Genomic DNA, 17,315 nt, shown 5'->3' with positions numbered 1-17,315 from the left:
CCTCCCTGCTCTTCCTTGCTCAAGCTCAAGTGCATACATCGGACAGTTTATGTTTGTCAATCTGGACATATGCAGTCGACAAAGATGGAAGGGCCGGGAAGGGAAAAGAGTGGCTGCTGAAGAAATTTATAACTAGCATCATTCACACACCCCCACCCCTCTCTGAGACACACACACTCTAGAAAACACACATGCAGACACACACTGCAGCCTCTAAGAAAAGCAGCCGCATCAGTTTTCAGAGCAGCGCTCTCTCTCCTTTTCCCCTCCCTTCTCTATCTCACTCTCTCCCAGTCTCATGCTCACCCACTCACTCTCCCTCCTCTTCTGCTTTCTCTCTGTCGCACATTCTATCGCTTGCTCTCTCTCTCTCTCTTGTTTCCGCTCTCTCTCTCTCTCCCTCTGCTTGCTTCTCTCACACTCTGTGTGCCTGTGTTTCTGCCAAGGTCTGAGTCTTTCAGTGTGGGAATGTAGCAAGCTCAGAGACAGGACTGCCTTTGAATTCTGGTGCAATGACGGATGCAGGGCAGAGGCTCGGATGTACACTGACAGAGCGAGAGAACTAAGGGCAGGGATTGGGAAAAGGATCTGATGGATTTAACCCTCGCAGCCGTCTCTGCCTGATATCAGAGTACATCATTCTCCCCCGCTCCGCTGTTCTCTCCTGTGGGGTGGATTACCGGCTGCCCGTGTCCACTGATGCACCGCTGTAGAGACTAGAGGGAAGATCCAAGCTGCGTAGCCAGAGGCGAAGTGCCGTGTCGGGGGAGAGAGAGAGACGCAGAGCTGTCCCTTGAGTGGAGCTGTGCTTCTGCCACTACCTGAGCTTCTCCACACACACACACACATATATATACACACACACACTCACACAAACACATACAGAGGCAGGGCTGCGCCAGCCGCGACGACCGATGCGTTAATGCAGCTGTGAGAGAAGATCTGCAGCAGGGAGCTGCCCTCGCTTAAACACTCACGGATTTATAAGGAAAATTTGACTCCGGGAAGAACACCGACGGATCCGCAAAACTTAATTTTTGTTCTATTTTTCATCTCTATCTATGGAGCATCTTGGGAATTACCTTCGGTTCTAAGGAAGCTGAACTAAACAGAGGCTCATTCCCAAAACCCGCTCTTCTCCCAAACCTAGTCCTCTTTTATTCCTGATCGAGTGTGTGTGTGTGTGTGTTTGTTTGTGTATGTGTGCGTGTGTACGTGACTATTGGTGTCTTTGAGCTTTAGGGTTTGTTTATTGTATTTGTAAGGAATTACTCTTTATGTGTTCGTATATAAATATATATATATATTTATATATCGGCTGATGTCTGCTGTGCTATTCATATGAGTAGTCGGTATTGCATGTATCTGTATCTGTGGAAGAGTGTTAAATGAATATTAATGAGATGCCCAGTTTTGGCTCCCTCCCCAGCCCCCTCCACTGCTTGCACTACTTCCTGGCTGGGCCCTGAACCCCAGAAGCATGAGTGAGAGAACGGCACTAGGGGCCACCATGGAGACCATGACCCTGGAGGAGCCCGGGGGTGAACAAGCCTCTCCCCGGGCCCCAGGGCCCCTCCGCTGTGGCCCCTGTGCGGTGTGGCCCCGCCAGCAGACCTGGCTTTGCGTTGTGCCCCTACTGATGGGCTTTGTGGGCCTAGGCCTCAGCCTGATGCTTCTTAAATGGATTGTGGTGGGCTCAGTGCAGGATTACGTCCCGACTGACCTGGTGGATGCCAATCGCATCGGACAGGACCCGATTTTCCTATCTAAACCCAGTGCCCTGCCGAAGGGTTCCGATGGCTCCACGTCTACCACTTCCTCCCCACCCTCAGCGGCTCCGGGTTCAGCGACCCGAGCGGCTGAGGGTACAGGTACAGTGCAAAGGACTCGGATTGGGCAGTCCTCAAACCACACGGCCAGTAGCAGTAGCAGCAGTGGAGGAGGTGGCGGGGCCTTAGGGGGAGGCTCGGGAAACAGAGCTCCACACCTGCATAACAGAGTGGGGACGCGATTGACCAACACCACCACCGCCACCCGAGCCACCAATCCTGCCCCACCAGGAGGAAAGGAGGTGACCCCACGCAGCACCACTGTTCGAAAACCCAATGGGGATGGTGGGAGCCGAAATGCATCCCCTTCTGCACGGGCTGGGCCACCGAGTACGACCACCACGAGCACGACGACCACTACGATTATGACGAGCACAAGCACCACGCAAGCGGCCCAAACGACCTCCACCCTCGCGTCGCCTTCCAAACCTGGTCAACGCTGGAACCATGGCCGCTCCTCCAAGGGCCCTTCAACCAAGCCTACTCGGCCACACCAACGCTTCAGGACACGTAAGACTGATCATTTAAACATTTCGATTGTACACATGCATGAATGTGGGTGTGTAGATATGTTTGTGCGTGTGAGCTTGTCACACCGTCTGTGATGACGTGCTTTTATAAAACCCTTTTTTGTCATCTTTCTTCTAATAAAATCCTTTCCCAGCTTCTTATGGATCAGGATAGATACCTATTCCAGCTCTCTTCTCGGCATTACAAAAGAGGCAGTCAAGCAGTCTAATAGTCTTTGTGCCTGCCGCTGAGTTCATTAGTTCTGCATGTTAATGAGAGAGCACATAGGCAACTGTTTTTCATCTTTGTCTTTATCCTCTCTGTATCATGTGGACATGGTGCTGCCCACTTGTTCTGTTTGTTTCATATCAGTTTTCAGGAATAATGACTGCCAGTGTTGCTTCCGTTTTTCCCAATAGCATTAGCATGTTCTCCCATTTAAAGTAGGTTTGTTGTTAGAGAGAGATTTCGCCTGATTTAAAGCAGATAGTCATGGTGAGAGGAAGAGAGACAGATAGAAGGCAAAGAGGAAGTGTAGTGCTGGAGAGGGTGCTGGCTGCTCTCGTCCTGTCAGTGGAGATCAGGTCTTAGGGTGGAGATTCCATTTAGATAAGTAAAGATATGAGTACTGCAGTAGGTATGGTAGGTAGACTTGAGGCAGTGGATACACGCTAAGACTCTCACGTGAGGAAACACACACACACACACTACAGAGAACTGAAGAAGAGAGATAGGAGACCACTACAAATGGGAAATAGTATTTATATTGTAATCTGTGTGTATGTGACTCCATGTATGTCCTTATACATCTATATAATACAGCAGCATTGCTATTTTCAAGCTGTAGCTGTCAGGCAACAATCTACTTTTTTTTTTTTTGTCAGGCTAGTATTTTGCTACATTAAGGCTGCTTAGCCTATTCTTTTCAAATGCACACATCCTGGTATATTAGTTATCCATGTACCTTACAATTTAGCGTATTTCTCTATAATAAAAGTAGTGGGGTTTTAATTAATGAATGAGCAATGTTAATTAAGGTTGCTATACTAATACTACAAAATACAAAATGTTACATTTAAATAACTATTGCAAGAACTATTTTCTATTTTAAATATATATTTTAAAATGCAATTGAAGACTTTAGATTAAAAACCTCTGAGTCCGTCTTAGGTTTTTCTTAGATTTTAGTTTTTAAGTGTCTCTTATAATTAGGTTTAGTATTTTCACTTTAATGGCAATGAGAAGGTTATTAGTCAGATATTGAATGAATTTTGAAAATATCCTATGTTATTTTCACAGGAGCCTGATCAAAATACTCAATTAAAAGACAAATCAGAGATGAACTAAGATGTTTTTGCAGTTTTAGTCATTAATTTCACCCTGTTTTGGCAAAGAATCCATTTTTCAGTGTAAACTTATTTTTCATAAATCATTCTAAAATGCTGATTTGTTGCATTCTAATTATTGATGTTGAAAATTGATCAATGCTGAAATATTCAAATATGCACTCCCAATCTGTTCATTCACGTGAACCCTAAACAGTTCAATAAAATGAATCAGATATTGCAATGCTACATGTGTGGGACATTTCAGGAGGTATGTTTGATTGTTCACATTTGGTCACACTATACGATACACATGGGTTGTTACTGGAAAAGCTAGCCTATACTAATTTGAAGAAAGTCAATCTGATTTCAAGCTACTGAAATAGTGAGTGAGTTCGTTATTCTCTAACACTGCACAGTTCAGTCATGAATCCCGAAAGAATGTGCTGTCTAAACAAAATCCAACTTTGTTTTCAGTAACAAAAGAAGTCAGTTTCATTAGGGAATGGGGAATCAGCATTAGTCTGCATGCTAATTTGATGTACTTCTGTAATCAAATCTGGAATGTTGTTTATTTATAAAGCAAGGTGTTAAAAGCAGGCCATCAATTTTGTGTCAGCACCAATTAGTTAGCGTGGAGTTTGAATGTCATCCAATCCTGGGAGTTTAAACAGCCCCTTACAGTCAAAATACAATTGCAGAGCTAACTTAAATGAATTTCACATTAGAGCTTCTGCTTTGTCTTCAATAATTGTATCTTGGAAATCACAGAAAGGTTTACAGCATACACAAATCTATGCAGTTAACCATGGTTTGTGTTTCCTCATAAGGGAAACAAATCAAGATCTGCTTCGTTATGCCCCTAGGCGACGTTCCCATAGTTCACTTTTATCTAAAAAAATATATATGTATTTTTTTTCTGTAGTTATGTGTGAATATGTAAACTGAATCCAACACCCTAGTCAACAGTGAGAACATAGCGAGCTGCTTGTATAAAGAGAAGCTGATGTATAATTTAATACCACACATTCTCTCTTTCACATTGCAGTGAATTTTTTCTTGAGCTGAAAGTGCCCTGGAGCGAATACTGATAAGGCAAGGGTGGGGGGACAAAGGAGGGCCCTGACCCTGGGGCCAGAGAAGGACGAGTAACCATGCTTTCGGCCAAGGTTCTTGCAGACCACATGGCTGTCTTTTTTATTTATTAATACGTTCACATTGTCTGTGTCAGGGTCGTTGCTAAAATTCACAGTGACAAAATTTTTATGGGTGGGCCCTTTTCCCAGTCTGTATATCCATAAAACTGTGTTTCTCAAAAGCAGATATTAAAATGGCTACTGAAAAACAAGCAAGCAAAATTATTTGGGGGTTGGGAACATTTTTAAATGTTTTTGAATGCGCACCAAGGCTGCATTTATTTGATTAACAATACAATAAAACTGCAACTTTTCCAATAACATTATCATATAATCATATGAAATATTATTATAGTTTAAAACGAGTCCAGTCTTAACACACATATCCCAGCTGAAAATGGTAGTGCTACCTAATTCTCTCTCTCTCTCTCTCTCTCTCTCTCTCTCTCTCTCTCTCTCTCTCTCTCTATATATATATATATATATATATATATATATATATATATATATATATATATACATACAGTGGGAAATTTCTTTATATTTTGAAATATAGGATGCTTGGATCTGCATCAAGCAAGAGAGGTGTTATTGTTGGGCCAAGCTGTTTTATGAATAGAAATGGCAAATGGAAAAGAGTAGTGGACTGTAAGTTAGATTTTGAATGTGCAATATTGTGTCGGGTAATACATCACTGTATAATATAATACAAGCCTGTTCCGCCCCTGCTTGGACTTTCTCTCTGAGGATCGTCTGAGAGGGAACATGATGAAATGCACTAGTAGTGGCCATGTGCAAACGCATTCATCTTTACGACTGCAAAATGATCTTATGTTTTGGTGGGACTTGTATGGTAATGCACCGAGAGAGACTATGTTGTATTTTCCATAGGTTCCCAATTGAATAAGCGAGACACTAACATGGTTTTAAAATCGCCCCAATGAGAGTGCATCTCTCATTCGTATCTGTATTATTATCCGATTGTTCTGAAGGATGACATGCAGCCGTCCATTAGCCGCAGCGTTGAAACCTGAGCCGCTCATCTTCTTTCCTGCCTTCCGACTCCATTTCTTTCACCCTGATGCACGTCGCCCTCCGCCTTAACATTTCCTACTCTAATATTATCCTTTATTCTGTTCTCCTCCTCCTCTTTATCCTTATTTCCTTTTCCCTCTCTGCCTTGTCTTCATGCTTGAGTTTCCTGTATGTGTTTTTCACAGTTGGTCTCTATGTCCTATCTATGTTCGGGGTTGATTTGGCTCAGGGGCCAAGCCTCATTACTTCCTGTGTAAGGAGGCAGTGGGCGGCTGGCGCTCTAAATGCAGCTGGCTATCTGCCTTTGGGGCGGGGATGTTTCTTCACTGACACATCATTGTGATTCCACGCACACCTTCGGCGCACAGTCGGAAGCAGCGTGGTTGGCGGATTTTGTCAGGTATGAAAAGCGCAGCGGCATCGGAAAAACACGAGAACATGTCAAGCTAAAGCCTGGGGAAAAACATAGCCAGAAAATCACACTCTAGCTGCTAAAATAGAAGGCTCAAGGATGAGAAAAGCTCTGACGTGGCGATTAATAATTTTGACGTGCTAACACGTACTGTAGCATGCACTCGAGTGGAGTACGCAGCAACCCCTGTGGCTCCGGAGAAAGGTGTACCATAAAATCATACACAGGGATTAAAGACAGAAATCCATTTAGCGCCGTCTCATGGGAGGTCAGCGAGGCTTTCGCCTGGGCCAAGAGGAGCGTAGTTCCAGCTGCTGCTGCCACGCTGCTCTCCCCAGATACCAGCAACAGGGTAGCCACGTGATACCCGACCACCAATCACAACCTTAGAGGCTCAGAGAGCGAGAGACGAACCTTGAGGGAGAACTTCTCCTCCACCTGATGTTTTCCAGGCCGCTCCGAAATGAAGTACTGCTTTTATCTTGCAGATTAGCTGACTGTTATCAGCAAAAAGTGACGTGACATTTTCAGCGGACTTCCAAGTTGTCCTCGTGGTCTTTTTGTAACTGTGCACTTACAGACAGTCCTCTCCGGAGCGGCCTTGTTTGTTAGTGACATTTTAGTACGCCGTGAGCGCCGGGCTCTCTCCTCTGTCTGAGAGAGGCGAGATTAATGCGCCGATGTGTACTCTGCGTGTAAGTGGCAGTGAAGGCCATCTTAGGCTTCTTTAATGTCACTGTGTGATTTATGTGGACAAAATGTCCGCTGGGAAGCCTAGAGTTTGGGGGGGACGGATGTCGCAGTGTAGGCTAAAATATTAATGTACAGAAAGAGAAACATGTAGAACGCATGTGGCAGGAAGTGTAAATAATTGATCAGGCCTCTTTTTTAAAAGTGGTGAGAATGCCTATTCCATGCACTAGGAAATGGAATCGGGTGCGTGTTTTCACCACAACATAGTCTTTCAACATAAGTGATATGATAGCGCATTTCATGGGCAAACACACAACGCCACAACCAGCTTGTACCCGCTATGCTGAAGTAGCCAGCACTTCTCTTATCCTTTTGTTATTCACAGAATAGACAGGACTTGCAAAACAATCCAGTGCATAGAATAGCAGTATCACGAGGAAGTAAAAAAAACGAATATACACTTGCGTAATGAAAAGACTAAAAATCCTATAGTGGTCAAGTCTGGTTTGGACAGAGGTGTCTGTATATTATTTTTTTAAGACTGGGGCACAGGTCCAAAAAAGTGTCCCTATATTTAGCTAAGTTGTCACAGCTTGCAGTTGTTCAGAAGCTGCATTATAAAGCACAACAAAGAGCTGCTTCATCATTGACAAACAGTAGAAGACATTTGTTTTATAAGTTTTGTTTCCCACAATGGTTTGTAAATATACATCTCATACGTTGCTCTTTTTTGTTTTTTGCCTCTTAAAGTATCCTGTTACTATTTTGGTGTGAGAAACAGCTGCAAATGATTCAGTGCCTGAGTGAACTCTCTGAATGAATCATATGCAATCTCTATCATCAAACAAGGATTTATCAGCAATATTTTACTGGGGCACAGCTGTATTTCACTAGGGCTTGTGGCCCAGTAAAACACCTCTGTTCCAAACCTGTATGGCTGGCTTTCGTCTGTGAAGACACTAAGACATAGTTCCTAGTTGCTTTCAAGCTTCAAATAAGCTCCATAAAAGTGGTTCATGTGACTTTTAGCACTTTATTCCAAGTCTTCTAAAGCCTTACAATAGTTCTGTGTAACAAAAGGACCATGCTGTCTATGTTGATCTCTTATTCTTTAGTCTCTTTTTGCCTTTCCCACCACCTACCCATTCGTTCATAGGCTGAAACTCACATCTTGTCCTATAACAAGATATGACATGACATTATTGCATACTGCTGTGGCAGAGTAAAGGGGATTACAGTTCAGTTATTGCATATCCTCAGTATTGAATTACGCAAGTTATCAGCTCGCCTCGAATGGATAGATAAGCATAGATAGAAGTGACATTTGGGCTTTCTGCACCTGGTGCGTTGGGCGCTCATAAGAGGCTAAAGTACTTAGAGAAGAATGGTACTGTATGTATTTGTGGATGGAGACTCCATTTTGACACTCTTCTCTAGCAAGAGTTGGTACACTGGCCTGTGGGGAGAGCAGGTGCTGTCAAATGACTGCATTGAGATGCTTTGCAGGCTCACTCTGCTACGCTGCATAATTCAGCTGGCCTGGAGAAATGCATAACGATTCTGATTAAATTGTTAAATAAAATTGTAATATTTTAATTCCAGTCTATTTATTTTTTGCGCTTTTCATCATACACAATCTTTAGATAGTGTGTGTATATATATATATATATATATATATATATATATATATATATATATATATATATATATATATATATATATATATTTTTTATGAGGTTATTAATATTATGAGGTTATTAATATTGAGCATTCAATTATGAATGGTTGATTTTAAGAACAACCTACAGGCTATGAGTGCCAAAAAATATTTTCCTTTCTTAGCAGGCGAAGATGAAACAATAAAATGAATTCTGAATGCATGAGAAATGGAGGCAGTAAACACTGTAATCAGAAAATGATTATTACTGCTTCTAGTACACATTGTTTGCAAAATGAGCTGTGATTGTATACATTTATGTTCAGAAAAATTACAAAAGAGAGAGATTAAAAGTAGCTTTTGTTTTGCATTTAATGTATTTGTAGGATTTGTATTCTTTGTATGTGTGTATGAGCGTGTGTGGGCGATGAAAGTGAACAGAGCCATCCAGTACAACAGTAGTGTTGGGCTCATTGGTGTAATCCTGGCATGGTTAAAGCTTCGGAGGGATAATGTAAATGACTCCAAGCTCAATGTTGTGCTCACCTCCAAACTCTGGCTCTCTTCTAATCTCCCATCTTCCATGTTTATCTCCTTTCCTCATTCCCTTCTGTTTCCCGGTAACGATCCATGACCCCAGCATGCTGCGTTCCACCCCAAAACAAAGTTTGCACATCTCCTGAATAATGAGCGGAAGAAATGCGAGTCTCAGGGACTCATCGACTCGAGCTACACGAAGGGCTTCTCAACCTGTCAGGCAACAGTGTGAATTATAAAATAGAATGCTCTGCTGAGGATCTTCTCTCCACAACATCTCTCACTTTCCATTTGAAGTGAAATATTAAATCATTGATAGTTGAGTTACACACCAACAATACCAAGCATTTCTTGAAGCACCTGTCGCAGACAGACAGAAAGGAACTCCAGTGCGGGGAATGTGTTTGATCTGCTCAACATGCAACAAAGCACGTAAAAATAGCTCTGTAAAAAAACGCGCGAGGAGATGCACTTTGGCGTTGGCGCGCTCTGGAGTGATGCCTTACTTGCAGTCATTTGCCAAGCATGACATGTAGTTTGTTCCTTTTACCTGAATATACTTGTTGTTCAAATCACACTCAGGTAAAAATTCAGGTGTCGGGAATGATTTGTTCCTCCAGGTATGCCAAAAATTTTGGATTTATTCTCTACTGTATTGCTTTTTAAACCGGTCATTTTTTTCTCAGCGTGTTCCACATTTGACTGCATTTTTCCAATTCTCTTTGTCTTGAAAAAAGTATTTATAGAGAGGAAGTGGCATGGTTTTGGGGTTCTTCTGGCAGCCGTCGTTAATTCGGCACGCTTACTAATCTTTACTGGGTAGTGTACTGCAGAAATGTCTGCAATTGCATTCAGCTTCCCCTGTGGTGCTGGCCCAGATGTCATTACTTAAGGATTTCAGAAGGCAGATTTATTGTGCTGCCATCAGGTTCTTGCAAGTGCCGTATGTGAAAATGTGTGTGCTTTCATGGGTACCTAGGGCTGGGTTATATGGTCCAAAATGTTATCACGATATGTTTTCTGTATCTTATTACTTATCAAAATGTTAATCAGGAATTGAATGCTTTTGACATGTTTGTTAAATCGTATTTGTTCACATTCAGAGTATACTATGCAGAGTAGCTACTTTTTGATTTAGGGCCCATTGTATTTTCCTCTAAAATCTATGTTTTCCTTTTTATTTGAATTAATTAATGCAACTTTAACAACTGCAACTTTTTACAGTATACTTAAAATATATCCTGCATTTATATTTATTAACTGTATAAATGGTTGTATGATACCTCCTTTAAAATAGCAATATTAATATTATTGTTATTATATACATAATGTCAGATTTTTATTTTTGTCAGCTTGACCTTGCAAATAGCTTCACAAAAGTGTGTAAAGTGACTTTGAAGATTAAGTTTATGAATGTTTTCAGATGCTTAAAACACAGTTAGTGTTAAGCGTGTTTGAATTTGTTTAGTACTGTGGCACGCATTCACACAGAAATGTGTGGAACATGTAGACATATTAGCGGCATTCACTAATTGGCTGGGGAAAAAATTATATTGATATTGATTATCCCCCAGCAATGCGGGCACCTATTCTGTATGTAAGTGCAAGAAACTAACTCGCATGTTTACTTGGGTTCACACGACTACTAATTTTTCAGAAAAGTAGCCAGCACATAGAATATTCACAGGTCAGTGTTTACCTTATGAAAATGACTCACCATACGCCTTGCAGCATCAGCGGTCTTTGCTGTTTTTGGCAAGTCCAGTGCTGTGTTTACGGAGAGCGTGTGAGGGGAGAGAATGTCCACGCAGCTGAGATGACGTGGGTGAGAAACAAAAGCGTGCATCATCTCTGTTGCCAGATTCATGCTGTTTGCATTGTCGTGCACACACAGTCATGTCTCAGTCGTGTCATTTGTGTCAACCACTTCGTGACATGATTAGTTTCTGCTTGCAAGAATTTTTGACTTGAGCATGTCAGCTGCCAGTGTGATTTTCTTACAGTATAACATGTTCATGAGTTGTTTTATTTATTTCTTTTCGTAACTATTCCCAAAAAGTTTGTGGTGGTGAAAAAGACTTAACAAACACTTTTAAACTTTCTAAATCCCAAGATTTACATGAATTTTGATCTGTTTTTGCCCATTTATAAATTTAAATAGGCAAAAAAAAAAAAAAAATATATATATATATATATATATATATATATATATATATATATATAATAAAAAATGATCAAAAATTATGTAAAATATTAATATTAACATAAAATAATATAAAAATATTTAATTACATAAATTATATTATTTTATTTTATTTTACTCAAAATAAAAATAATAATAATAAAACAAAAAAACATATACATATAATTACATATAATGTACCATATGAATCATATTTCATATTTTGGCTTTTAAAGGTTATTAAAGTTAATGTCCTGGAGCCCCGTAAGGATCCAGTGCATGAACTGAGGAGGATTGCTCCTGCTGTTGCCAATTATTGCACAAATGCAACTGAACCATGTGATCCAGAATTAGTCGACACAGCCCCAAAATGTCGACTCTGGCAGAATTAAGTCTATGCAACCCCTAGCGTTTACACACATACCACATCGTTCATGTAGCACTTAGGCTGTAGAGTTCAAAGGCTCCCCTTTTCACCTTGTCAAACATGCACATCTCTGCAAATATTTTGCAGTCTGCTTTCCAGCTCTCTCTCCGTAGCTTGGCTGTAGGCGTGCTGTGCATACAGGCCCTTCAACATTAAATATGAGCACTTTGATCCCAGCGTGGCATACTGCTCTGCAGGAATATGATAAGATGTGCTTGAGCATGCCGTCTCAAGTAAAATTAAGGCTAGTGGCCTTTCCCACACCTGTCTTATCTGTGCATATGTGTGTGTGCGTGTGTCTCCCCTCTGGAACTCATTCAGCCATCTGGATGGAAGGACTGTTAATGTATCCTTTGTGAGTGGCTCCCCTCCCTTCTTTGTGAGGGCCAAACATCACAGTGAAGATGCGGTTTGCCAACTATCTCTTCGTCCAGCCAGGCCAGTGAGCTTCAGAGGGAATAATAAAGATTAAGAAAAGATACGGCTTAGAGATTTGAGAGTCACGGTAAATGGATGGATTTCCCTTTCTGCCCAGCAGCCTCCCTTTTTTTGTTAAAAAAAATATTATTTTCTTCTTTAAGAGCAGTGCACATCTTTTCAAGGTGCACCGTGACAGCTATAGAAATGTGTGTGAGAAGATGATTTTAGCATGGCAGCATGTCTTGAAAATGTTCTATGTTATGCTGGTTGTGTCTATGAATGTGTTTTATGTATTTATTCACCTCCGTTCGGGGTCAGTATGTTTTTCACAGATATCTTGTGCTCACCAAGGTTGCATTTATTTAATCAAAATACAGTAAAACAGTAATGTTGTGCTTTTTAATGCTATTTTGTTTCTAGAGCACTTCTCATCTCTTCAAGGTGCTCAGTGACAGCTATAGATGTATGTATGAGATCCTGTTTTCAGCATGCAGTCTGCTAAGAGCAATCTGTGTGACATGGGTTGTGACGATGGATGATTTTTTTTTTTTTGTGTCAGGAGCTCAGTTTGTCCTGAGAGCAGTGAAACTGCCTCAAGGCAGCATGTTTATAATAGAGCGGTAGAGAGTTAAGGGCTCTGATGCCTGCCTCTCAGTGCTCAATGTCAAAGGCCAGGCAGAGACACTTGTTGTGGTAGATTGCTTGAAGATTGGTTAGATTGCCAATACTTTTTGTGTATGACCATTTGAGAGAGTGAGGGTTTTGCTTGTTTGTGTGTGTATGTGTGTGTTTTACATGTTTGGGAGGAGCTAAATATATTCACAGGGACTCAGGGGTTCAGGCAAGCTCAATCTTGCTTCAGGTCAAGCCCAGGGCGAACCTATCACGAGCTTGGTGTGCATGGGGGGGAAAAAAAAATCAGCACTTGGGTTTTTGCTAATCCACAACAGCTGTGTGGATTGCGTACTATTCAATAAATACTGCATGTGTGTTTGGGTGTTTTTTCTAGATTATGTCATTTGCGTTTGTGTGCGTGTATGTGGGCAACGCCTGTTTGTCCAGATGCGGCCAGCTGTGGATCTGGTGTCCTAGTTAAGCATGTGCTCGATTCCTCCTGGACTACATCAGTGAGCTCTGCTTTTGGCCGTGGCTTTGGGCTCTCAGTGTCATCTCTCATTACAGATGTGGAGATATACTTAACATATACACAGGAGAGAAGCATGTTTACTAATCATACGAATATTACAGACAATCTGCTTGTGGTCACAATAAAGCATTGGATTTGGTAATGTTGAAATTTTCTTAGCATGGTCTGTCGAAAACAAACTTATGTGGGGAATATACTATCTTTTATTTAATAGTTTCATGTATGAAAATGTGTGAAATTGGGTGAAAATGTGAACTGTACACATTTGCATGATACATAAGTAATGTCACATTTTTTTTTAATATATGGAAAGGAGCAATTCCTCCTATATCAACACAATATATTATTCTGTACATTTTCAATACAGTGTAAATAATATTGATTGTTAATATAGAAGAACATTTTTAAAAAATATAGTCTTTATGAACCTCAAAATTTCTGTCAATTTTTAATGACAAAAAATGTTCTATTTCTTAAAAAAACATAAAAACATTAAAAAAATTATTATCAGCACATCTTCTTTGTGTATGCAATTTGAAAATCAATGCATGCAGCAAAAGCACTTTTTGGATTTTTGCAAGTGTGAAATGCAATTACATTTTTCCATCTGCTGCCTTTCCCATCACAGCTCAGCTAGTGATCAGCCAATCAGCATTGTCACGATGTCACTGTGCTGAAGCTCAAGAATGACTAGACGCATTATTGTTTACGTACATTTTCTTTTTTTTTAAGTATGTTACTCATCAGTAAAGAGTTATTTTCAAACCGTACACACCTAAAGGAATGCTTCACCAGCCAAGCAACTGCTTGAAATGCTATCAGTACTGAAGCTTTCTATAGTAGTATAGAGCTGCTTGGTAGAGGCAGGTGAGATTCTCCTTTTTGTCCTCTGTCAGGACTGCACAGGACAAACATTGCTCTAAGGGCCTGAAGGAAAGGCAGATTAATGCAGCGGGCTTGAATATTTTATATCAAATGTATTAAAGCCTCATACCGCCTAGCTCTTTTCCATCAGTCTGTAGTCACAGGTCCTGCAGGGTGACTTTGACTCGAGCAGAGGAGGGATGCCCCATCCCAGGACTCACACTCTTGCTTGTCACATTTTCTTACAGCGTTATTTGATCACCCTGCCCTACACCTTCTGTTTGATTTGTGTTTTTCGCAAATTTATGATATGAAATATCGCTGCTGCCTGACGGTGTGATGTTCTTCATCATCTCGCGCTCAGGTTTGTGTGCTGTCGGTGTATGCTTGAAGGAATATCCATCTGTTTTTGTTTCAGTGTTTTTTCCTGCCTCTTCACTCATTTCACCTACAGTGGGGGCTTAAATCTTAGCTACACAATAGACATGTGTTGAATTCGTGCTATATGATATGTTTGCGCCATGCCTGCAGTTTGTAAATCTAGTTTAAGAGGATTAGGCCTGACAGCGTCTGCCTCTGTGAGGTCTGCTTAGCAGCGGATGACGCCTGAATGATGCATGTCGGGGATGTGATGATATTGTGATACCGCACCACTCTCTGACGCCCCCTGCTGGCCTGGAGGAACATTTGGGGCTCTCCTGATTGACACTGGACCCTCTCATAGACAATAAAAGAATCAAAGGGCCCGGATCTCAAAACGCACTCTCCCACTCATGTGTAATGAGAGCACTTCAGCGACTGTTGTGCCTGATGCTCCGATTTGACCAGCACTTTGCCTTAGACATAAAGGAATGCCAGAGTCCACATTCCTCATAGTGCAGAGATCAAAGTGATATATTCTCTCTAACGCAGTGAATTAAATCTCAGCACACTGCGCGAAGCGCACCTTGCCAGCGGTAAGGGTGTATTTAAGTCTGGCCACACACGCTCATTCGATCACTGGCTGCGGTGGCAGCTGCTATGCCTTGGTTGTGTTTTTCTCCTCGCTCGGCCTTATTCATTATGCATACTGTTTAAAATGTCACTCTCCATTTACTGCTGGTCCTAAAACCCTGGGGCTTTGTGCTGAGTAAAGTGTATCCTCCGAGTTCCCATGTGTCTGCTGTTTCTCTGTGTTGTTCTCCCTTACTCGTCTCTTGATGGGGACGGAATGCTATCCATTCTGCTTTCTGTCCCTTCTTGTATGTCTCTCTCAGTTTCTCTTCATCCCTCTTTACCGCGTATGGCTGTCGGTGTCTCTTTCGCGCTCTCTGTGCTGATATGGTTTTCTTTTCAGCCACTGCTTCTTTTGCTTTTCATCCCCATGCTGCTTCTCGCTCGGTTAGGTACATCAGCTGCGGGCTTTCATCTCAGGCTCAGAATTTTATTCACATTCTTGTATTTTGTCAAGACTGCACGATGACAATTAGCTTTTGGATTGTGCAGCAAGTTAAGGCATAGCTTTAAATAAAGATCACATTAAATAAAAATATGGTTACAAGGATGCTTCCACTGTGGAAGAAAATGTACACTGCTGAGTAAAAACTACATTAAAACAGTAATATTGTGGAAAACAATAGTTTTACTATTAATATTATTTATATTATATTTTAATGTCATTTACGATATAATATATGCATGTGATTTCAAAAGTGATTTTTCTTAGCATCCTTTACCCCAGTCTTTAGTGTCACACACGAAATCAAGAAATCAATCTAAATGTTTTGGTGCTCAAAAACAGTGTTCTCCTGTTGAAACATTTTTCCCCAGAATTCTTTAAATGCTTAGTTAAGGTTTAAGAAATAAATAACATTCTAAAAGTCATTTATAATCAGTTTAATGTGTACTTGAATAAAAGCATTAATTTCTTTATATATTAAATATATATCGAAGAACCTTTATCAGGTTGTTCAGTGATCATAGCTTTTAAGCTCCAAAAATGATGGCTGGTTATTGATTTTAATTTTCCTGATTTAATTTGATTCTAATTCGCAAGCTCTCCATACAATTCTGATATATTCTGAATCTAATTCACCAGCTCTCAATGCAGTTTTGATTCTTTTGGGTGATATTGTCAATATTACTTATGAAAGAAATTCTCTCTCAGCTAATGCTGTAAGTTGTACTCTGAATCTTTTAACTTACATTAATGTTAATTTTTTATGTCTAAACATTAACAGGGCTTGCATTAACAGTATTATAAAATCCATAAAATCCAACACAACCAAAATGTTTAAAGAAAACAAGTCAAATAAATACAACTTTTGAAGATTGGTTTCAAAAAGTGAAATGACAACAGCAGCTTGTATTTCCCATGTGAATGAATGCGTAAGCAAGCAAGAAGGATTTTCTACTCAGGCGACACAAATTTGTTACGTAAAACAATTTTGGTTACTGTTGACTTGCACTGTAGAGTTAAATCTTTTAGCAAAATATCTTCTTTTATGTTCCTGGAGAAAGAAACTCGTAAGGGTTTGGAACAACATGAGGTGAGTAAATTGTGACAGATATCATTTTAGAGTGAAGTATCCTTGGCTTGTGCACATACATATAGAGCAAAGGATCAGTCTTAGGATTTGAATAATTAATATCAGGATTGATTAATCTAAGAAAAATCGATGTTTACTCAGCCCTACAAATGTCACTAAAAGCACCATATTACTTGTCCATATAACTCGTGCTCTATAATACGAGTTCAAGCGCCATGATAGCTTTATGTGAGCTACAGACAGATTTAACACATTATTCACTGATAATCTTTCCTTCAGTGAGCTGTTAACTCGAGAACCACTGTGAACGGATCATTGAGTCAGTGAGTTGAACATGATGACGGAATTGGGGAACAAATCATTCTTTTGAAGGGGTAAGCTTTTCAGTGAACCGTTTGATCCAGTTTGCAAATCAGACTGAATGATTCATGAGTAGATGAATTTACATTTTTTGGTCCAAGAATAATTTCTACCTGATCTGACCTTTAGCCTGTGATTTTCACGTTTGTTCAGTCAAATTAAGTGATATTTAAACTGGAATAAACCACTTAGTTTAGTTGTGCGCATTTTGAAACTCATTTGTATCACATTTTTAGGTTACCTAACAAAACAT

General features: G+C 40.5%; 1 protein-coding gene across 1 annotated transcript; it reads left to right on the top strand.

Annotated features, from left to right (window-relative positions):
- The first annotated feature begins 319 nt into the window (after window positions 1-319).
- Window positions 320-6,611, top strand: LOC122355804 (pro-neuregulin-3, membrane-bound isoform-like). Its single transcript, XM_043254356.1, has 4 exons — window positions 320-2,339; window positions 6,021-6,088; window positions 6,204-6,235; window positions 6,404-6,611. Exons 1-4 carry the CDS (start codon window positions 1,481-1,483, stop codon window positions 6,609-6,611), a joined length of 1,167 nt encoding a protein of 388 aa, XP_043110291.1. The 5' UTR covers window positions 320-1,480.
- The last annotated feature ends 10,704 nt before the right edge of the window (window positions 6,612-17,315 follow it).

The sequence above is a fragment of the Puntigrus tetrazona genome, chromosome 12 (genome assembly GCF_018831695.1).
Source record: "Puntigrus tetrazona isolate hp1 chromosome 12, ASM1883169v1, whole genome shotgun sequence".
Lineage (NCBI taxonomy): Eukaryota > Metazoa > Chordata > Actinopteri > Cypriniformes > Cyprinidae > Puntigrus > Puntigrus tetrazona.
This window is presented reverse-complemented; position numbering and strand designations above follow the sequence as displayed.